The 24185-nt window shown below is 38.5% G+C and overlaps 1 protein-coding gene across 8 annotated transcripts in view; it reads right to left on the bottom strand.

The window, feature by feature from the left end:
- Positions 1-24185, bottom strand: part of SLC4A4 (solute carrier family 4 (sodium bicarbonate cotransporter), member 4) — a 311607-nt gene that overhangs the window by 158514 nt on the left and 128908 nt on the right. For 6 of the 8 annotated variants that reach the window (XM_014529484.1, XM_005881630.2, XM_005881629.2 and 3 more), the window contains 3 exons: positions 23849-24009; positions 13989-14168; positions 1290-1385 (listed from right to left, as the gene is read on the bottom strand). In XM_014529484.1, coding sequence (XP_014384970.1) covers positions 1290-1385; positions 13989-14168; positions 23849-24009 — 437 coding nt within the window. The remainder of the gene's footprint in view (positions 1-1289; positions 1386-13988; positions 14169-23848; positions 24010-24185) is intronic. The other 2 variants (XM_014529483.1, XM_014529485.1) reach the window with 1 other exon arrangement.

Below are 24185 nucleotides of genomic sequence, written 5' to 3'. Positions count from 1 at the left end.
AGGCCGATCAGGGGTGGGGCAGCTGGGGGGAGGAGGGGGGGCCGAGGGAGGTTCGCCTGTCAGCCCCACCCCCGGATCAGCCGGTTTGCTGGACACAGTGGGCATCATAGTGACCGGTCGCACAGCGTTCCAGTTGCTAGCTTTTTATATATACAGATACCCAGTGCATCTATATCCTTAGTGGAAATAAAGATTACTAATAGTTTATAAAAATGTTAAATTTACTCCAGTGAAAGCCGTGGAATAGTGTAGCACACCAAACATTTTAGGATGAACTAAAATGTCCCCCATGACATCAATGGAGAAAGACATCTTCCTAGGAAAGTGAAATTTACTCACACTAAAACAGTAAAAAGCTTAAATCAATAGGCTTAGGTAACAAATAGTTAAGGCTGAATGATGTCACCATGGATGGGTGTCTTGACAACTAAAATTTATAGTACGCATAATCAAATCTGGAAATCCCAGGGGAAAGTCCATGCGGTTTTCTGTGCATGTTCTTTTATCTTGGGATTTTAGGTATGTAAACATGTCTCTTCTACAAAGTTTTTTATTTTAAAAATAAAGATTCTATTATATTATTGTTTCACTGCCCATAACACCTACTGCCTTTCTAGCAGGTGACAGGAATCTGGATTTTTTCATTTTTAGACCATTAACTTAATAGTAAGTTCTTCCTCTTACCTATCACTTGAATGCTTTCAAACCACCCTCAGAGATCTCATCTCCAGTATCTTCCTCACAATCCTCTGAAGGAAGCTAAGAAGTGCTCCATGGAGGAGGTGCTGCCAGTGCCAGGCCTAACCTTTGTCTCAAACTCTTTCCACTGCCCCTGGCCGGGTAGCTCAGTTGGTTAGAGTGTTGTACCAATTTTCCAAGGTTGCAGGTTCAATCCCCGATCAGGTCACATACAAGAATCAACCAATGAATGTATAAATAAGTAAAACAACAACCAATTTCTCTCTGCCTCCCTCCCTCCCTCCCTCCTTTCCTCTCTCTCTAAAATAAGACAAAAAAAAACCTCTTTCCACTACCTTACAAGGTACTCAACTTGAACTCAGGATGGCAGATTACCCAGAGAAGACATTTTTGCTGTACAATTTGGTAGCAGCAGGAATAAACCAGTAACTGTGAGTTTAGGAATCTGTAAGCCTTATCTTTTCAGGCATCCTGAGGATGCCCTCCACTCAGTAACCATCAGCCCAGTCTCGCTGCCCTCCCACTGCCCGCCACCGCCACCGCCACCGCCACCGCCACCATCCTTGCCCTTGCCCCAGTCATTGACTTACTCAGCCATCCCACGCTGGGAGCACGCCGCACTCCAGGGTCATCGTCCAGGGTGCGGGTTGCTAGGCAGGGCACTGAGTTCTCAAGCGGGCTGCGGGCTTTAGTGTCAGAAGCAGAAGACAGGAGGAGGAGGAGGACACATGAAGCAGCCACAGCACGGATGAGGATGGAGCATTAATTAAGAAGAAAAAATACTAAAGCAAATCACACAAACGGGTTAAAGGAGAATAATGACATATTACATTGACACACACCCCCTCCCGTGACCCTGCATCCTTTGATGGAACAAATTCCAACACAGAAGGAAAACATTACATTCAATCATTATAGTTCCCCCGGTACCAGTGGATGATCCGCCCTGCAGTGCTAACACACAAAACATGGATTGGATCCGGAGGAGAGAGTCACATAATGAACACTAATCCAAGATGTAAGATCAAGACTGTTAATAATTTTGCACCACCTAAGCGCACACACAGGGAAGGTCCGCACAGTTCTGTGAAGCACGGGAGCAGGGTGTTGTATTAGTAAGCAGCTTTTTTCTGATCTGCCCAACAGACCCTTCTATGGTTCCTGTGCACCAATGCAGAAAGCAACAGTTCACACTTCCACTTCTGAAATATTGTCCCTGGTGAGTGGTTTGCAATTCTGAACTGGTTTGCAATTTCTTCTACCTAGTGTTTTTCAGCCCTTCCAAAACATAAGACTAGGAATAGCTAAATCAATACCTTAATACAAACCAAGTTAGGAATGCAAATTAGTACTCCTTTTCTGGTGCCCTTTAATATTTGCTTTACTATAACTTTACAATTTGGTGCACCCATGCCAAATCTTAGACCACACCCAAGACAACAATGATGCCGGCTAAATATATAGTATGGTTCCTCCAGGTAGTTTTCCTCAACTTCTGCCTGAAGATAGTTTCATTTGGGGCTCATGTTATCTATTCTACTATTCTTATCAAACGCCTCATTCCAAGGCATGCCAAGAAATACGCAACATCATTACCCTTCCAGGAAGGACAATGAGGTTGGAAATATCTAACCATCACATTCATACAATTCAACGTGAGAGAGTTTTCCCCCCTTGATAAGAAAGACAGTCACTTAATGATCAAGGCACATGCCTTCCAGGAAGGACAATGAGGTTGGAAATATCTAACCTTCACATTCCATAGAATTCAACGTGAGAGAGTTTTCCCCCCTTAATAAGAAAGACAGTCACTTAATGATCAAGGCACATTCAACTAAAATAAAAGATTAGGTCATCTATTCACACAAGTATATATACAATAGGGCAGACAAAAGTAGTCTTCTTAAGGCTATTTATTGGTGACTTGAGAGGTCAAGTTTTAAATGGAATCATTTACATAAGTTAATGTAATTTTATGGCCAAGTTTGGGCATTGGGCACATTATAAAATCTAGAAACATTTTTGTCAATTTATCTGTCTATGTTTAAATGCTGTAAATAAAGCCAGCACTTGTGAGTGGGCCATCTGTGCCAGCACCTGTTTGAGGCAAGTCTGATGTCTTCTCTTTGCAATCTGAAATTTTAATTGTTTCCCATAACTGAACTTCTTTGCAAGTTTTTATTGCACTAAGAAACACGATAAAGGGAAATGAACCAGTTGAGATTATTCCAAAATTGCTTTTGTCAAGAGAGAGGCATTCAGAAACATATATTATCATACTGACCAAGTTTCACCTCCTATTTCTTTGGACAACTGAGTGACCTGCTTCAAGAGCCATTATTCCTGCAGGCTTAGCGAAAGGCAATGAGAGAGGCTAGACAACTGGCAGCCATTGATGTAGGCCCAAGCAAGAACCTACTGAAATTCCAGGTCAGTGAGAACTAACAGAGGTTGGTAATGCAAAGTAAACTCAAAAGAACGCTCTTATTCGTTAGCTTCTAATCAGCATGTAGCTTACTGATGCCATGGCTTGCTCCGAAAGTAAGTAAAAGAAGTCAGCAGCCACTCCAAAATTCAGATGCTAATAACGAACTTTTCTCAGTAGCTTCTCTCTCCTCCACTGAATGTATCAATGTGTTATTTGTTGGGAACTAAAGCTGGAAAGTCCTTCTGCATAGACTATCTCCAATGACACTGAACCTCACCATCAAGAAGACAGTGGAATAGAGCCTGCCACACACCAGGAAAGAACCTGGCTCCAAAGACTTGCATGAAAATGAAACTGCCCATAGAGACTTGGCACCTGTGTTTCGGCAAAGCTGACTGGAGCCCTCTGGCTGCTTACCATCATGAAAACGGGGAGGCTCACAGCATCCGTTACTTATATTGGCAAATTACAACATTTTGATTTGTCGGACCCTATGCGTACTTCTGGGCAGAAAGAGGCACAAACTCTATAACCCTTTCATGTTGCTCCTTTTCTCTTCACAATTTTATTCCAAAGATAAAATTTTGGAAGATGTTCCCAAAGATGGAGCATAACTTTCTATGACTATACCGTGGTAATATGTTATCAAACACCTTTTCCAAATCATGTTTTTATTGTACACTTAAGCTACAAAATAAACAATTTAGCTTTGCTTCTATCTTACATGTTCTGTTTTAAGTCACCTTTGCCTGACTTCATGCATGAACAAGGTAGAAATTGGTTTATATGCTTGGGAATTGATAAGGAAAGATATACAGCTATGAAGATTTTTGAATGATGGTTTCCAATATCTAGACCAGTGATGGCGAACCTATGATATGCGTGTCAGAGGTGACACGCGAACTCATTTTTTTTGGTTGATTTTTCTTTGTTAAATGGCATTTCAATATATAAAATAAATATCAAAAATATAAGTCTTTGTTTTACTATGGTTGCAAATATCAAAAAATTTCTATATGTGACACGGCACCAGAGTTAAGTTAGGGTTTTTCAAAATGCTGACACGCCGAGCTCAAAAGGTTCGCCATCACTGATCTAGACTGTAGAAAAAGATGTTGTGAAGAGGACTTTTTTCTTGATGATTCATGTTTCCCTGGAGAATCAACTTATCTAAAACCATCAATCCCAAATCTGTTCAAGTGAGGAGGGTGTCCCTCATTGAATTATTCAAGTAGACCAAGAATCTACTCCATGAAAATTCTTTTTCAACATCTTATTAAGAAGAAAATAAATTTTACTTATGTTAATGTTTTAGGACTCCTTCAGGATTGCAATGTTGTATGATCAAATGGTTATTGAGCAACTACTATGCATTTCATACCGTTAGTTAGCCAAGAAAATTTAGCCCAAGAGCATAGCACAATTTCACCTGTGAACACATGAGACAGGTTATCTACAAATTTCCATTTGGAAAAATCAATAAAGACATCCAACTGCCATGTTTGGTATGTATTCCTACCAGAGCCCTTCAACATCATAGGATCACACAACGAGACTTCAACTCACTGATGTGTGGGAAATAAATTACACCTCAGGGAGCTCATGACCTGCTATAGTTGCAGTAGCATATTGTTATTAAGCAGCTGGGTTCCTCCATTTTGTATGCTTGAACATGTTATCTTACATTTCTGAGCTTCAGGTTTTTCATCTACAAATGGAGATAATGATATATACATTAGAACCATCGTAGAGAACAATGCCTGGTATATAATAGGTGCTCAGTTAATGGGAGGCGTTATCGTTGCTACTAGTACTATTATCATTGATAGAACAATGTCTTCTTTGTTCAACATCCAAAAGAGTGTTGGAAAACACTAAAGACTGCAACCTACTTTAAATTTAAAATGTGATTCTTAAGAAATCAGGTTCACAAACCTGACAAGATCTCCTTTTTGTCCTTTGTATTTGTAATGAAACAGGGGTTGAGTAGAATAAGGTATGCTTAATCATCTTGGAAGACTTTTATTTCCCCTTTTTTCTTTTGAGAAGACACAGTAAAGAGTCCACAGTGCTCACATCTCATGTCTTTATTTTGCCTTACCTCCTTTTCTCGTGTTTGCCTATCTTTCCTCTAATCCTCTCTACTCTCTTTCATAGAGACTAGGACCTGATCCCAGATCTACTCTTACTCCTATTTGCTCTTAGAACAAGATAAGGTTTGGGAAAACAAGACTTCATATGGCAGCTCTACCAAGGACCTTAAGCCTTGAGAGAAGATTTATTCAGGGCTAACAGCAGCAAATCAGTGAAGAGCCGTTACTTTATTTCATCACAGACTTTGGCTATGCAAAACAGAATGGCAATTAGTAACACTTTAAAATATGTTCATTTCATGGTAGTATCCTGTTACACATATATTACTTATTGAGAGCTAAAAACTGTCATTGCTCAGACATACCGATCAATTTTCAAACTCTAAATTAAAAATATTATAAAGCTCATGTGTGATACCTCATTATGTATTATTTGGCATCTGTAAAGTTGATAATGAAAGTAACACTGTTTAAAAAGTAAAACTCCAAAAAGGTTTTCCTATATGCAGTAGTGCAGTGGTCAGCAAACTGCGGCTCATGAGCCACATGAGGCTCTTTGGCCCCTTGAGTGTGGCTCTTCCACAAAATACCGACTTCTGCGCATGGGCCACGAAGTTTCAATCACACTGTACATGTGCGCCCGCACGTGGTATTTTGTGGAAGAGCCACACTCAAGGGGCCAAAGAGCCACATGTGGCTCATGAGCCACAGTTTGCCGACCACTGCAGTGGAAGAAAAAAAATTGAGAGACACAGAAAATAATAGAATACAAAATAAAGGTGCCAAATTAAAGTTCTGTCCTTAGTTTTAAATCTGAAAGGCACTAAATTTGCCCCTTAAAATCTTTCTGAGGCTATGCAAGGGACTGAGGTGCCAACATGGGGTCAGCTAAAAGAAAAAAAAAATCTTTCTGGATAATACCTGTTCCCTACAGTGTACATCATATTGTGCTAATTAAATACTTTCACAAAGATAGCTTACTCCTGGTTGTATACACGGAATAAGACATTGCTATCCTTATTTTACACATATAAAAACTGAGGCTCAAGAAGGTTATTAAAATTGCTCAAGGGGTGGTGAACACATAACACAATATACAGATGATGTATTATAGAATTGTATGACTGAGACCTATAAAATTTTATTAACCAATATCACCCTAATTAATTCAATAAAAAATTAAAATAAATTGCTCAAAATCACACTACTACTAAGGATAAGCCCAGGATTAGTGTAGCCTTTGGAAAAGATAATACCATGTTTTCAAGAAGATTATAAAGTAGGCCTTTAATGTCAAAATCTAAATCCTCACTTTTGTGATTATCTCTTAACTCTGTATGCCATAAGTGTCTATAGACACAAACCTCGCATATCAACTCTGGTCACCCAATTTTAAAATCAGACTTGTTAGTGACATCTCTGGGTTTGTAAAGGAAATTATGATAACTTAAACTTGTAAATATTCCAGCACATATGGAAGAAATGGGGATGGTTTCCGTTTTGGATGCGTGACAGTTAACTGGGTAAGCCTTACTCTTCTCTGTCATAAAAAGAACAGACTACCACATACAGGGAGGGAATTACCCATGGAGGAAAATGTATTATTGTTTATTTAAAGATCTGAACATTATAAATCTGGAAGATAGGTCACCTACCGGGGGAAAAGAAAGGAAGATAAGAATGGGGTCTGATGGAAAAAAAACCAAACAGGAATGGGGTCTGATAAATGAATTAGAAATATAATAATAACTACTGTTTTAGGAAACACTTTCATTCAGGTACTTTTTTAGAAACTTTCCATGGATTGGCTAGTAAATCTAAGGCTGAGAAGAGCTTTATCATTGGTTTCTGGCCAGGATATTCATTTGTGCTGCGCAAATGAATGCAGAATTAGCGTTCTGAACAGAACAGATGGAGGGATGCTGCTGGTTTTTGGAGAGAGCTGATTGTATGCAGAAAGGCACCTGGGAAGATGACTCATCTTAGGTGATGTGGGCCTGTCAATGGATCCATCTCAGAGCTAGAGGAGCATGATGGCCTGCTTCAGTGGAACAGAATCTGAGGGAAGGAAGTAAAGGAAATACCTGCCTCACCCACTGATTCAGGGACCAGGTCTGAATTCAAGGAGGGGGGGGGGGGGGGGGGGCGGTGAGGGAGGAGGGAGCACCAAGTAGAACCACAATCAAGATAAGCTGGAATCCAGAGCCCAGACAAAAAGCTAAGAGTTTCTAAAGAGACTGAGAAAGCTGCCAAACCTGGCAGTGGTCCCAGCCAGATCCACCACATGCCAGCATCGAGGCAGCTTGATCTGTTATCCAAACCAAAGAGCTTGAAGACACTAATCTCAAATCAGATCCAAAGCAACAACAGCCTAGCTAATCTGACATTTCAATGGGGCCTAGAATTACTATTAACAAAAAGGATGTATTTCTTTCCATTGTTTGTTCTATGTTGTTAACCACTACCCTATGTCACTTTAGGAAATTTAATAGACTTTTAAAACACCTGATGATGTTGTGTGCTTCTGTCAGAAACAGCATGTGGTGGACAGCAAGGAAGCAGTATTATGCCTGGCAGATAACACTGAAAAGAGGAATCCAGAGAGATATAAGTGGTGGGAGCAAGTGGATCTAATTTCTCAAACTTGACAGGAAAAAAAATAGTGGTGGACTGAAGATAAAGTCAATCAGGAGTAGTCTATATCCCAATAAATAGTCTAGAACCGTGGTCGGCAAACCGCAGCTCGCGAGCCACATGCAGCTCTTTGGCCCCTTGAGTGTGGCTCTTCCACAAAATACCACGTGCGGGCGCGCAGGTACAGTGCAATTGAAACTTCGTGGTCCATGCGCAGAAGTCGGTATTTTGTGGAAGAGCCACACTCAAGGGGCCAAAGAGCCGCATGTGGCTCGCGAGCTGCAGTTTTCCTAGCCACAGTTTGCCAACCACTGGCTAGAAGACGCCACATGGCACCAGGAGAAAGCCTGGCGGAAGCAGGGTGAGGTCTAGGAGCTGATTGCCTGGGCCTGGAGCTGCCACCTTTCCTAACTTCTCATCTAAGTCTTAGATTCTCAGTGTGGTTTAGTATTTCCCTGATAGCCATTCAACAAAATGTAAAAGCATTGACAGGGACAGGTATTCTGTAAGAGGACTGTGATGAAAACAGGCTCCTGCCTCTCCCATTGCTGATGACATTACCAAAGGGCAGAGGAAATAAATCAGCACTGTATCCGTAATTGTCTTCCCAAATAGTAAGCTACGGGGCAAATCTCATTCCAAAAATCACTCTTACTTAATGCGAGATTTTCTTCCTTAATTGTGTTAACATATATATAATTTAATATCATTGGTTGAGTGTTTACTATGTGACAATTACCATTCCAGACATTTTACATATATTATCTCATTAAATTTTTATTACCTCGGTTTTATAGATATTGAAACTGAGTACTAAATTACTTTAGAATTTTTTACTTAAAAAACAAATGAAATGGGATCATGAAATTGTATTCAGGAAAAATAAAATTCAAAGTATAGGTCTGATTGGATAACCAAAGTCACTTTCCAGTAAAGTGTATGGTACTCCCCAACCAGGAAGGACAAGGAACTGATTTTTATAATAGTTTAGGACAAATTGATGACAGCTTTGCCCAAATTTCCACAAAGGCAATGATCCTGGTTTCTGGTTGATCCTGGTCCTCAAGGCAGGTCTCATTAATCTTTTCTGAGCTTACCAGCGTGGGCAAACTACGGCCCGCAGGCCGGATCCGGCCCGTTTGACATGAATAAAACTAAAAAAAAAAAGACTGTACCCTTTTATGTAATGATGTTTACTTTGAATTTATATTAGTTCACACAAACACTCCATCCATGCTTTTGTTCCGGCCCTCCGGTCCAGTTTAACAACCCATTGTGGCCCTTGAGTCAAAAAGTTTGCCCACCCCTGGCTTAGACCATACATATCAGAAGTATCCATGTAAATGGTAAGTGGTATTTTTAAAAATCAGATCATCCTATAAACCATGGCTTTTTAAAACAGAATTATCAGGTAGCCTTGTCATAAACACCTTAATATGTATTAATGAATACCAAACCAAAAGTAGGAACTTCCACTTTCTAATAAAAAGCAAACTGAATCCATCTTGATTATTTATTTATTTATTTATTTATTTATTTATATCCTCACCCAAGGACATTTTTTCATTGATTTTTAGGGAGAGTGGAAGAGAGAGGGAAAGGCAGAGAGAAACATCAATGTGAGAGAAACAAATCGATTGGTTACTTGATTTTTAAATACTACCAAGGAATGTTCCTAGGCTTAAATGTTATTCTTTCCTAGTAAAACATAATAATACAGAACTATCTCCTACTTGTCTTAGACCAAATTATTAGAACTATATGAAATTACCAACAGTCAACTCTATCTTACCCACAAAAATGGCAATTTCATATAGTTCAACCTGAAACAATAGTGAGAAATAGAGTAGGTAAAGGAAAACCCACCATCAGAGAAATTGATAACCTCATTCATTTCTTCAGTAAACACTAACTCTATAGAAATGCCTCAATTAATATATTGAGAAATTATAGCACTTGCCTAAAGTCTCTTCTTACCTGGCAGACACATCTATCCGAATTCATAAATGTCTCAGACAAGTAGCAATTTCACAATAATTAACATCTTGGAAGCTGGCCTGATTCTTCCCTAATTTATTACAAATAAAAACGTTTACCTTTCTTTAAAAAAACACTAAGTTGTCTTGAACTCCAAGCCACATTAGGACCTTAAACATGAGAGTTAGTCTTTAGCTATGGATAGACAGTGTTTGGACTGGTAGTGAGTGTAGTGGTAAATATTTGAAAACAGCTCTCAAGCAGGGCAGAAAAACGTGTGTGTGTGTGTGTGTGTGTGTGTGTGTGTGTGTGTGTGAATAATATGAATAATAATATGAATAATAATAAAATACACAATAATCTTGTGTAAATTGCCTGCCTATGCCAGTTGATTCTCATAGAATGCTTGTGTTGATTTTCACCAAACTCTTTTATCTGTAGCCAACTTATAGTGGCAACTGGCAAACAAGCATAGTTCCAGGTTCCATGATGAACATCCATTATCTTTTATGCTAACAAGCAAGACAAAAGCAAAACAATGAAGACACGTGTCAGACTTCACTCACCTGTCAATAATATTGGTAACTCCTTTGCTAACCTGGATAATAATAGTTTCTGAATACCAGAAGAATATTTCCTCAATTATTTGTGCTATTCACATTTTAACAGCTGTTATGAACTGAATATTTGTATCCTCCCCAAATTCACCTGTTGAAATCCTAACCCCCCAATGTCATGATATTAGGAGGTAGGACCTTTGGGTGGTAAACAAGTCATGAGGGCAGAGCCATCTTGAATGGGATTTAGTGTCCTTATAAGGAAAGACAGGAAAAAGGTCATCTGTCTCCGCCAGGTGAAAATGCAGTGAGAAGGCAGCCATCTACAAGCCGAGAAGAGGGCCCTCAGCAAATACCAAATCTGCAGCACTTTGATCTCAGCCTTCCAAGCCTCCAGAACTGTGAGAAATAAATGCAGTTGGTTAAGCCACCCAGTCTGTGGTGATTTCTTGTAGCAGCCAAGGTGACTAAGGCAACTATGGCCATCATACACTTTTAAGTTGACTCTGCATTATTAACATTTTCTTCATCATTTTTTTAAGTCTAGAGACAATCAATCACCAATAAATCTTAGCCCTGATTTGTAGCCTTGCTGATTCATCTGGTGTGAATACTACCAGTCACTAAATGCAGAGTTGGGAAGAGGTGCACAATAGCATATCATTTTATAGTATTGCTACCATCCAGGCACAGTAGATGTAAAAATCCTCAAGAGCACAGACTATAGCAAAATGCAGTAAGTAGGAAGCAATAAAGTTTGAGTTTTTATTACCTTCATTTTTAATATAAGTATTTAAGCATATGTTTATATAATTTAATTTTTACTAACAACTGTATATAACAACCAGGTCACAAAATTCCTGATAACTGACTCTTATTAGTAGACAAGAGGTCGCTCCAGTATACCACTGTAAAATAAAAAATTTCTGATTCTCCAGTATCTTCATAAATTGCAGCTACTAATTACATTGTTGCTCTTGACAGTGTCACTGAGTCTATCTTCTAGACTATGACAAGTTTATCTAGGTTTTACATAGAGATATCAGAATCTAGTTCTAACTACAATAAATATAAGATTCTGGTTTATTAAAATAGCAGCAAGAGTTCCATAATTCTTTTTTTAGAAATTTATCCTAGGAATATTTTATAACATTAAAAATATTACATAATTAAACCCTAATACACCAAGGTAACTGTATAAACTTGTAAGTTAAGGGCCTCTAGAAAACCAACAAGTAGCCATCTGTTCATTTGTAAGAGTGTACCACCCTGGAAGCACATGAAATTCATTACTACAGAATTTCTCAAAGCCAAATCTTGCCTCTGGGTATTTAAAAGGAGTTAAGTAACACAACGGTCAATAATAACATGTTTAAAATGCCCTCCTTGAATCCCATGCTTTAGGGTAAGTGGAGAGCCAGAAAGGAGAACTGCCTGCCCTTCCTATTTGCTTTCTGCCCAGCTATATAGCCCTTCACCAGAGAAAAGGTGAGTGACAAGAGCAATTTCAACTTTCCTCTGAAGTACAAAGACCTACTGATAGGATAAAAGACTGAGTGATGAGTGATATCAACTCATTAGTTACTCCACATCCAAATACTTTCTCCCAAAGCACAAGATGCTGGCCTTCAAGACCCATCTGTTCCTAATTCTATGCTGCCTGCACATCTATGAAAATGAAGATCACACCACACTGGTAGAAGGCACCCTCACTCTGTCATACCCGTTTTCCTCTTCTCTTTGCAAGTATATCAATATTCTTGCTTCTTTATACTACCACCAACTTCATGACAAAAAAAAAAATCTCCAAATCATGGAATTTCATTTTATGCCAGAGAAAGAATAATAAATAAAAATATGAAAGACAGAATTTATTTTAATTGCCACAATTTTAAAAACACGGGGTGCTTTTAAAATGAAATATATGTGACATCCGTTATAATAATTTCTTCATCCCATAACATTTCCAGCCACTAAACAATGCCTCTCTCCAAAAACACAATTTTTAAAAACCTACAAAAACCAAAACATTTCCAGTCAGCAGTAACATTCCAGGTAATGGCAGGGCCATCAAATTGTAGTAGGAATGTTCTAGATTATCTTATTTCTTTTGTGAATGTTTTTTTATAAGCAGTGTTTTTATTTAAATTATTTTATTTGTAACTGATTTTATTTTTGACAAAATAAGCCATTTCATAAAACAACTTTTTATTTGGGTCTGTTTAAGAACTAAACACTCATGAGAAACTACAAGGTTAGAATGGTTAAAAAATATAGCTAATAGTAAGCATTCTTCCAGACTACCATTCATTTTAATATTTACAATAATGCAATGGTTCAAAAGTTTGCTAATGGAAAGCTTTCTTCCAGACTACCATTCATTTTAATATTCAGTCAGAAATATTACAATTTCCGGAAACGGAGTGGCTGAGTTAGAATTCAGTTTATACAATTCACTTAGCCCACCTTTTCCATGACAGCATGTTTTATATTATTCTGAAAATGTAGCTAAGGGCAGTGAATTAGAAGCTCCCTTATCTACTCATTTCTCTTAATACTAAAAAACGACTGGGGGTGGGATGGGAGAAACCTACCTCTACCAGCTCAATGCTCAGCAACTCTTTCCACCATGCCTTCATTTTTCAGTACTCCATACAAATTAACTTCTCCCTTCTCAGATTGTATCCAATCATGACATTCATGTGAAACAAACACAATGACACAGAAGACAGACCCCTCACAGAAAACTGGTGAATGCAACGGAATATGAATAAGACAGTCTTTCATATTGCTATATAATGAGGTTAATGTCCCACCTGGAATCACTATTCTCCTTAGCTATCATTATCATATAACAAAAGAACAGATTGTGTGTTTCAGTAGAAAGATAATAGTGAGCCTTATTTTGATGAATGATCATCTACAGGCTGGATACCAGCTCACATACCAAGCAAATACTGCACTATAAGAGATCTCAGAGCATTCATGTGTGAGTCTGTCCTAATTCTGACAAACTACCACGTCGAAAGCATACTCCTTGATGTCCTCAATAATCTACACATTAGCTGAAACCGGTTTGGCTCAGTGGATAGAGCATTGGCCTGCGGACTGAAAGGTCCCAGGTTCAATTCCGGTCAAGGGCATGTACCTGGGTTGTGGGCACATCCCCAGAAGGAGGTGTGCAAGAGGCAGCTGATAGATGTTTCTCTCTCATCGATGTTTCTAACTCTCTATCTCTCTCCCTTCCTCTCTGTAAAAAATCAATAAAATATATTTTTTTAAAAAATAATCTACACATTCGCTGATTCATCTCAGTTGTTTCATCACAACATTATTACCAAACCATCCCAGTCCATCAGAATAGATGTATATGCAGCAAGCAAGGCATCCTGGCATTTGTAGCCTGCAACAGCCACCGAAATCTTTCCAACAGGACTGCAAACCTGCCCAACTGGATAAAAAGTGTCATTATGAAATGGCTGTGGCACATGAACTTGAGCAAAGAAGAAATATGGAGAGGGGGTTTAAACAAAAGATGACAAGCGATGGAGGAAAGGTGAGACTGGTAAAGAGAGCAGCAGACAGTCGGCCCTGCATTACCATTATCAGGGCTGGCAAACATTCTACTTGCACTGGAGACTGTCTTCCCAATGTCAGCCAGGGATCGAAGGTTGGATTTCTTGGTTTGATGCCGATGCTTCCGGAGCAAAGTGTAGGTCACCTTATCCTTAAGGTCGGGTTTCAAAAGGCCTGTCTCAATCTGATGGTCAACAATCATATCTGATACAAAAACAAAGCAAAACAAAAACAAAACTCAGTCACAAGACCAGGAAGTCCTTTTTTTTACTCTAACTTTAGAGATGTCATCCTCAAATTTAATATCAATACACTATTTTCCAAATTTCAAACTTCCCACCTTAGGAGAAGGGTAAAGATACAGGTACAGGAATATTGACATTAATAAGAGCTATAAATATTCCAGTATTAATTATATTTTTGGAGAGGAAAAATTCTTGTTCATTTTTTTAATCCCACTTAATAGTGAATTCACATTAATCAATTCTTCTATGAGTAACACCATAAATCAGCAATTTACATTTTTCAATTAAGAAAAAAAGATAATATTAGAAAAGTTCATGTACTCTATCATAGCAAGTGTGCCAGCAATATAAATGATATAAAAAACTTAGAGAATATGCAAAATTTAAAGTAGTGACATTACTGATGTTTTAAAATAGTTCCTCAAATTCTTATGTTCTACTCTCTTTACAATGGGACCCAGTAAAGGAAAACAAAGCCTTTCCCCTTATCAGGTTATTTGAATACCAATTAATCCAATAAAAACAATTAAACTACAAATTATGCCTTAGTCTTATCTAAAAAGGGATGCCTATTCTTGTTTAGATCCAATATAACCCATTAGTCATTTTAAGATATAACCTGACTACAATTTTCTATGAAATTTTAATATCTTATTCTTACTACAAAAAAAATTAAATTTTTTATTAGTTCATTTTTTAGGAATGGTTTTCACTAGAAAAGATGACTGTGTTTCATAGAAATTGCTCCATGGGTGGCTCTGCTGAAGGACAAGTTTTACTCTAATCATAAATAAGATACTGACTAGGCTGTAAAGTACGGCAAGGGAAATATAATCAATAATATCGTGATAACTTTGTATGGTACCAGGTGGGTACTGGAAATATCAGGGGAAACACTTGGTTAATATGACTGTCTAACCCAGCCGTGGGCAAACTACGGCCCTCGGGCCGCCATTTGAAATGAATAAAACTAAAAAAAAAAAAAAGACCGTACCCTTTTATGTAATGATGTTTACTTTGAATTTATATTAGTTCACACAAACACTCCATCCATGCTTTTGTTCCGGCCCTCCTGTCAAGTTTAAGAACCCATTGTGGCCCTCGAGTCAAAAAGTTTGCCCACCCCTGGTAACCACTATCCTGTATACCTGAAACTAATACAAAATAACAGTGAATATAAACTGTAACTTAAAAAAATAAAAAAAAATTAACATTTTCAAAAATATGAAATCCTTTTTCTCACAAGTCAGCACAAATGTACCCTGGTGCACCCCATCCTAATGTCACATCACAATTCGACATTTCCTCTGTCCAAAGGAGGACTCAGGACAGAACATCACCGAATCTGTGCAAGACATGCAATGGCAGACGCGACCTCAGCATATGCAGGTAGAGTTTTTGTCCCTGCAGAGAACCAGAACAATGCACCCCATGCCCACCTGCTCAGGTGCATGGGTGCAGCTAGCACATATCAATATTTCCCTTGGGCAAAGTTCTCAGTTTACAAAAATGGAGAAGAAAACAAAGCTCCATACTACTCGGCTGCAAAAAGGGAAGAAAAATGTACCCTTTGTGACAGCATGCATAGAACCAGAGAACATTATGCTAAGTGAACTAAGCCAGTCAGAGAAAGACAAGCACCATATGATTTCACTCATATGTGGAATCTAATGAACAAACTGAACTAACAAGTAAAATAGAGACAGACTCCTAGATAGAGAGCAGGCAGACGGCTCTGGTGTCGGGGAGAGGGGGAGGGATTGAGCAAAAAAGAAAAAAAAAAACAGAAAGAACTCATGGACACAGACAAGTGTGGTTGACAGGGGGTGAGGGAGGAGATGGAAGAGGGTATTAGGAGTGATAAATGGTGATGGGGGAAAAATAAAATAAAATAAAATAAAATAAAACAAAGGGGGAGGGGAATGAAAGAAAATTGGCCAGAGCTGTTAGGATAACAGCATCTACCAAGCGTTCCCAACCTTTTGTAAAGTTAGGAATATTCAAGGGGGTTGGCTGGGGCATGACGGCACCTCTCAGCAGCTCACCTTTACAAAGCAAGCACTCACAGACCTGGCCTCACAGTCTAGGACTAGAAACTAATGATTTACACAGGGTACAATCAACTAGTTGGGAGCCAAACAGAGGCAGAATCCAGATTTTCCATCATGTGCTTACACAGATGCCGTAAGTGTCACATCACGCTGGACCACTTGGTGGGGAGCCTGGGCAAAGCAGGAAGAGTCTCTCCCATTGGAATTTTTGCTTTGACAATGGCCTTTAGCGCTGAACATTTTTAACTATGCAAACCATGCTCAGCAGACTCTCAGAACTGATTCTGTAATTGCAATGAACCCTCTGCTCCACAGCAAAAGTAATTAGGTGCTACTAAACACAACTCCTCTACTTTCCGTTTAAGTCTTGTTCCATGTGGAAAGTCCAGTTTACAGCGGAACCACAAAAATAAACAAACAGCCCCAGCATATCTGCTGCAAGTGTTATCAAACTCCTACTCTAATGCCAGGGTTGTGGATTAAAGGGTTTCTTATCTACCCTTCCTGGCAGGGCCTCCCTCTATTCTTGCCCTCCCTTGTAATCTCAAACCAAGCCTACATAGGCACAGCCAGCCCTGTTAGTAATGCCTGGAAATCACCAGTTACACAGGTTAAAACATCTGTGCGGCTTATGCCTTTCATTAAGTTTCCATAAAAATGGCCCACCATGCAGGGAACTCTTTGAGCATAAACTACAAAACCTTTCAAGGAAAGTGGGGGCAGTAACATCTCATAGCTACACTGAAATTAAGCCTTCAGTGTCAAAACTCCACAGACGTTACCAACTGGGAAAGAATGTGCCAACCCTACATGATAGCAGAGCTGCAAGGAACCTCAGAGAGCGTCCAGTTCAACCTCCTGTTCCACAGATGAGAAAAGACTGGGCAAGAGAGACTTGTTCACAGACATAGCTAATTACAGGCAAAATACCCCAAAATAGAACCAGGTTTTCTGACTCAGAGTTTAGATTTTCTTCCATATCACACAATACTTCTCTTTATTTGAAAAGGAAGCTCTAAACCAGTGATGGCGAACCTATGACACGCGAGTCAGAAGTGACACGCGAATTCATTTTTTCGGTTGATTTTTCTTTTTTAAATGTATATTTAAAACCACTGTCTAAGGCAGTGATGGCGAACCTATGACACGCTTGTCAGAGGTGACACGCGAACTCATTTTTTTTGGTTGATTTTTCTTTGTTAAATGGCATTTAAATATATAAAATAAATATCAAAAATATAAGTCTTTGTTTTACTATGGTTGCAAATATCAAAAAATTTCTATATGTGACATGGCACCAGAGTTAAGTTAGGGTTTTTCAAAATGCTGACACGCCGAGCTCAAAAGGTTCACCATCACTGCTCTAAACCAAAAAGAATATTGATACATGCAGAGCTTCTGCAAACCAACAGAAAGATGGCCATGCAACAGAAAAAAAAAAAAAGCCAAAGGAGACATTCTTAAAGGAAATACAAACACCCAAGACATTAGTTAACTCCAAAACTAACAGACAATTTGAACAAATTTTACAATGCAACCAATTACAAGGTATCTGTTAATCTACTAACGTGGCAAAACTTAAAAGGCGAATTCCCGATGACATGAAGGATGTGTGCAACAGGCAATTCCATGTACTGATAATAAGTGTAGTAACTAGCACAACCTGTCCTGAAGGCGCCCGCAGCCACATGACAAAACCCTTTAAAATGTTCAAGCCCACCCTAACTGGTTTGGCTCAGTGGATAGAGCATCGGCCTGCGGACTGAAGGGTCCCAGGTTTGATTCCAGTCAAGGGCATGTACCTTGGTTGCGGGCACATCCCCAGTAGGAGGTGTGCAGGAGGCAGCTGATCGATGTTTCTCTCTCATCGATGTTTGTAACTCTCTATCCCTCTCCCTTCCTCTCTGTAAAAAAAATCAATAAAATATAAAAAATAAAGAAATAATAATAAAATGTTCAAGCCCTTTGAATACGTCACCATTGGAAATCTATATTAAAGAAACAATTTCACAAGAGGACAAAAATGTTCACTTCTTTTTTTTTTTAAAGCTGAGGTCTGGGGACCCAGTCCTGAGTGACCTTTATTTATTTCTTTTCTATATATTTTTATTGATTTCAGAGAGGAAAGAGAGGGAGAGAGAGATAGGAACATCAATGATGGAGAGAATCATTAATTGGCTGCCACACTGGGGATGGAGCCCACAAGCCAGATGTGTGCCCTGACCGGGAATCAAACTGTGACTTCCTGGATCATAGGTCAACCCTCAACCACTGAGCCACACCAGCTGCGTCACTTCTTTTCTTTACAATAAAATCTTAAAGGCAATTCAATGCCCAATAATAGATTTTTAAGTATCTGGCAGCTATTAAAATGATGTTTATAATTCTATTTAATGAGGTGGAAAGAAAATCTGTATTAGGTTTTTGAGTTTAGAAAAAGGCAGATTAAAGTGTAATAGTATGATCCCGTTTTGTAAAATAAATTTCTTATCTGGAAACATGTACAGAAAAATTGCAGGAGGACAGCTCAGCAGGATCAGATTTGTGGTATTTTGATTTTTGTGTTATATTTTTCTGGATTATTTAAAAATGAACATAGATTTGTGATAAAACATAAATATATTACTATTCTGAAAATATAAAAGATGTAAAAGAAAAAAACGACTAACACATCTGCCCACAGCCATAGCTCAGGAACGCCTTTAAATATAAAATGAGAACTCCTAAAATAGAGCTACATTTTCCTAATCCATGTCCCATCATAACAAAATACCTGAAATGACATAGTTTTTTTTTTAACTTAGGAGGGGAGGAAAATACCAATGTACTTGCTTCATATGTGAATGACACTTTAAATGTAGAATTATGATGATAGTAATAATAAAGCTACTAAAATAATCTGCCCTAACTGGTTTGGCTCAGAGCGTCAGCCTGTGGACTAAAAGGTCCTAGGTTTGATTCCGGTCAAGGGCATGTACCTTGGTCGCGGGCACATCCCCAGTAGGAGGTGTGCAGGAGGCAGCTGATCGATGTTTCTCTCTCATCAATGTTTCTAACTCTCTATCCTTCTCCCTTTCTCTCTGTAAAAAATCAATAAAATATATTTTAAAAAATAATCAGTGTTTATCCTATAAATACTTTAAAGACAAAATTTTCTACTAGCTTTAAGAAGGGATTCTGCAAAAGAAAACAAGAAGAGGCTCTGAGGAGAATCAGAATTGGGCTGAATTTCTTTTTATGCACATGTGACAAGGAACAACTGCTTAAACAGTTTCCCTCTGCTCATGACCAGATTCCTTCATGCCTGCAAACTCGAAGCTTCAGATGCCACTAAGAAGGAGTAGCAGGTGGATTGCAAAAAAGGATAAAAATCTTGCTATTGTTTCTTTGATATAATCACACTTGTTATTATTACTTTTTCTTCTCACTCGTTGAGATAAATGGGGTGGAGGGAAGATGTATCTTAATTAAGACTTAGCTGCACATAATTCTCAACTCAATTCAGGACAAAACAACTCCACCTTCTGCTAAAAAGAGAATAACTTTTTGATAACCAAATAATAACAATAACTCTTCAAGTTACCATTCTATCTTCTGTCATTTAAAATAAAATCAGGGCCTTGGCTGGGTGGCTCAGTTGGTTGGAGCATCATCCCATGCACCAAAAGGTTGCAGGTCCAATTCTCAGTCAGGATGCACACAGGAGGCAGCTGATCCATATTTCTCTCTCTTCTCTCTCTTCTCTCTCTCTCTCTCTCTCTCTCTCTCTCTCTCTCTCTCTCATCAATAAACATATCCTTGGGTGAGAACTAAATAAATACATGAAATAAAATGAAATAAGGGCTTTTCCCCCTTCATATTCTTTAACTTTCTGCAAGGTTTAGATTGTTTCAGAAGATGTTTAAGTATTTCTTTTCAGTCAGTTACACTCTCTCAAATATGTTCTTTTCCTTGCACTCCTGCAAATCTGGTCCTTTCTTTTCTTTCTTTTGCTTGTGAATTGTTTTTTTTGTTTTGTTTGTTTTGTTTTTGCCTCTTTATTTGCCTCTGTCTTGTTTCTCTGTATTTTCAGCTCCAGAATGCACCCCTGCCCTGTCTGCCTGCTCGCCCCAGGGACTGCAGAGCAAGCCTATTACTAACTGATGATAGTACAAGGTGACCTAGTAGTGTCTAATTTTAAAATTTAATGGCCATTTTTTAAATAAATGCATGGAGGTTAGAGAAAAAGTTCACAGCTAGTAACAAAAGGTAATGGAAAATTAAAGTGAGAACACAGAATGCTTGGAGAACCTTCCTTAAATGTAGTAAACACCAGAACCTCTCTGGTCACTGGCTAACAAGGCTCCAGTATAATGTGGGAGAGTGTCCTCTACTTCAACTAAAATGTCAATTAGTTGCAGAAGAACAGAAGCTCCTTAAGATGACCCTTTCTGGTGATGAATATCCAAAGACAGTCTTACAGAAAGTCCAAGTATTTAACTTTCATCACCTTTGTTGACCACATCTAGGCACAGCACAGAAGCTGTTAATTATTTCCAGGTCCATCCACTACACCTTTCAGAATCTTTTCTCCTGCTCATGAAGTCCCTGAACATCTACCTGACTCAGTCTACACTCAGCCCTCTGCTGGGTGACAGGGAGAAAGATTTGGATAAACTCATGTATGCTGACATAGTTATGTAAGAACATAATAATCACACCTGATACCCTCATTTGCTTCTCACAAAAACCCTAAGAAGTCCACCTTCATCCTCCTTTTACAGAGGAGTAAACTGAGACCACTAAAGAGTTAAGTAACTTGCTTTGTCCATCCCACGGTCATCCAGGCTAGAAGACGTAGACTTTCATTAAACCCTCTTCAAGTGTAAACTCATCCTTTCTACAACACCACTCTATGTCTCATGGAATTAATATAGGACCTTTGTCAGACAGCAGATTTTAATATAGGACTCTCTGGGCTCGGTGAAATAAATCTCCAAACGATGACATTTCAGGCAGTAACAAAAGCCTATGGTGAGACTTTTTCTTTTGAATACAGGAACCTTTCTGGTGACCTTTAAACCACACACATCTTCTCCCCTTAGACTGCCTATGCATTGCCAGGACACAATTTACTAAAGTCCATTTTGCCCTGCATGTATGCATTTCTGATGTATTTTTGCAACTTGTCTGACTTCAGACATTTTTGCTCCAGGTGAGTTCTTAAAGTCTAAGAATACAGAGATAGAAGTTCTCACTCAAAAATTGGATTGATTTTTGCTAACCATAACACTTTTTTAGATACTCTCTCATGCAGACTTTAATAAATGAGAAAAAGTTAGTGGGTGAAGAGTGATACACATGTATGTTTAAGAGTGCATTGTAGTGCCAGTAGGCCATTAAGGAAGGATACTTGAAACAATTCTGGCAGCCTGATACTTAGAATGCTTTCAGCTCTGTAAGGTGCTTATGCAATTATAAAACCTTAAATCGTCAATATGCAAATTATTCTGTTAGGAGACACGTTTTTGTTCTCCATGTTTCTGTTTCTACTGAAGCATGAGTTGTATTTGTATCACTGAGATCACTTATTGTTCTATCCTAATTTATTCATAAGATGCTTTATAAGAAAAGCTGATGTATCCCTCATTGTAAAAGTAAAGAACATACAATGTGAATGCCTTTATTCAATTTAGAATCCTAATGTTTCTGATTTTACATTCTTGTTGCCGAGATGCAGAAGAAGAAGGAAGAATCCTTACATTTATCTACCTCAAAGAATCACTTGGCTAAAGTAACCATCATTCAGCTATGGAATTTGAAAGCCACAAAAGTTTCAATGATAAAAATCTTTTTTTAATAAACCCAAACAACATGAAAGTAGCATTTCAATTTACTTTTAAAAAAAGCCAGTGGAACAAATTGCCTAGAAAACCATCCTTTCCATTTGCTTCTGTCTTTGTAGATGGGCCCTACTTTCCCTTGGTAAAATAATCCAAGATCTCTCCTCATATACCAAATGTCCATTTCAGCCTCATCTGCTTTGTCAAATATGAAAAATTCGACACAGAGCTGTATTTCCTACATTATCTTCTAACTACCTATATAGACATGGATTTGTAACTTATCCCGTTTACAAAGTGGTAGATTTGCAAACCTAATTCAAGGGCCTGAAACAGTGTCTGGCACATTGCAGAAGCTTACACATCATTGCTGAATAAATGCATGAACTCATTAATTCTGTGCACCCAGCATCTTCACATTGGTCTTTCTCCTTTCTCATGCACCTTCAATACGTCAGATGCATGAAAAGTATGGGGTTTCTTTGCAAATCTAACAAGCTCTCTGAAGAAGAATGGAATACATATACATCAGCTAGATAGATGCCTCATTTGACAACAAATCTTTTCTTCCAGTATAAGTGCTATAACCTCCCCAGTGTCTATAAAGACACAGATGTCATAGGCAAGCCTTTTGTCTAAAGATAATCAAAGAAATTTTGCAGCAATCTGAAATTACACAGAAATTTTACACTAGTCCCTTTCTGTAGAGCCATGATCCACATCCTTTTCCCCATAATCCCAAAGTAGGCATCTGAAGACCCCTTGGGAAAGCGTAGTATCCAAACAGGTCCAATGGTCACCTGGTTATGGAATTTTCCCAGGAATAACCGGCAGAGCCCCTGCACCTGTTTTTGAAGGTGTGCTCAATGAGCAACACATTTATGTTGTTATTCAGTACACCCAGATCTGAAGGGTAATTAAGGCCACTTAGGCCATACGTCTGGTTCTGCTAGAAAATAAAAACAATTACTGCTGTCTGGAGTGTAGTGATGTGTGCCCAAGGTGTTCTACATGGTGAGTTAACATTCACTACACAACTCTAATTGCAAAAGATGCCCAAGCTGCCCTGCACCACTAGGTTTACCGACTCGCAGGTGGTTGTTCAAATGACACTCAGAACTAACCTGATCTGACTCAGTCACTAACCCATAAGGTTCTGCTGGCTTCTTGTCCACACAACTTTTCTCTACCTACAGCTAAAGAACTTTGACTTCCATCTACGAAATCAGCCCCAACCCAGGAACTAGACTGTTTTCCTTCCTACAGAGGATTTAAACCCTATTGTACAGACAACAAAACTGAGGCCCAGAGCAGTTCAATGTTTAAGGTCAAAGAGTTCTAGAAATCTAGTATCCAGACATCCAGTCCAATATAACCAAAAATTGGGTGGGGACACCATTCAAAATATTAATCCCAGAAATAAATGCATATCCATATACATACAGTATAATCACAATATTAATTTTTATAAAATAACATTAAAAAATAAAAAGCATTAAGAGAGAAGATTGAAAAACAAAACTGATGAAAACACACCAAAATGTTAGGTGCAATGAATGACTTTTTAAATTTTCTTCTCAATATATGTCTGTATTTTCCAAATTTTCTGCAAAAAACCTTATTAGTTTTATAACATAAAAAGAGAGAGAATAAATGCTCTAGAATATTCAACTCTGCTTACACTAGAAGTCATCGGCATTGATGGAAACTCGTGAATAGGTAGGGAACAATGAAAAAATGATAGGAATTTAAAACAACATACTTACCCACCAACTGTGGGAGAGAAGAAGCCTCCCTGTCAAGCATGATGGATCCTTTCTCTATACACGTCCTCAGCTCAAATAAGCTGTGAAGGGATAATGTGGCCACGTGGGGCTTGCTCCATCTCTCCCCACCCTCTTCCACTTTTTCTTCAAATTTAATCCACCTAGGAACATGAGAATCATGAATAGCAATTAAAAGTGTTCTAACTTACCTTGGAAATGGCAACGTCAACCCCTCTGTTTCCACCCCCATCAGCACTACCAAAATGTCTCCTTTCCTAGAGTCTTAAAACCTTATTATATCATGAATTAGTTTTTGTTTTGGTTTGGTTTTGTTGTT

The sequence above is a fragment of the Myotis brandtii genome, unplaced genomic scaffold (genome assembly GCF_000412655.1).
Source record: "Myotis brandtii unplaced genomic scaffold, ASM41265v1 scaffold681, whole genome shotgun sequence".
NCBI classification, from domain to species: domain Eukaryota; kingdom Metazoa; phylum Chordata; class Mammalia; order Chiroptera; family Vespertilionidae; genus Myotis; species Myotis brandtii.
This window is presented reverse-complemented; position numbering and strand designations above follow the sequence as displayed.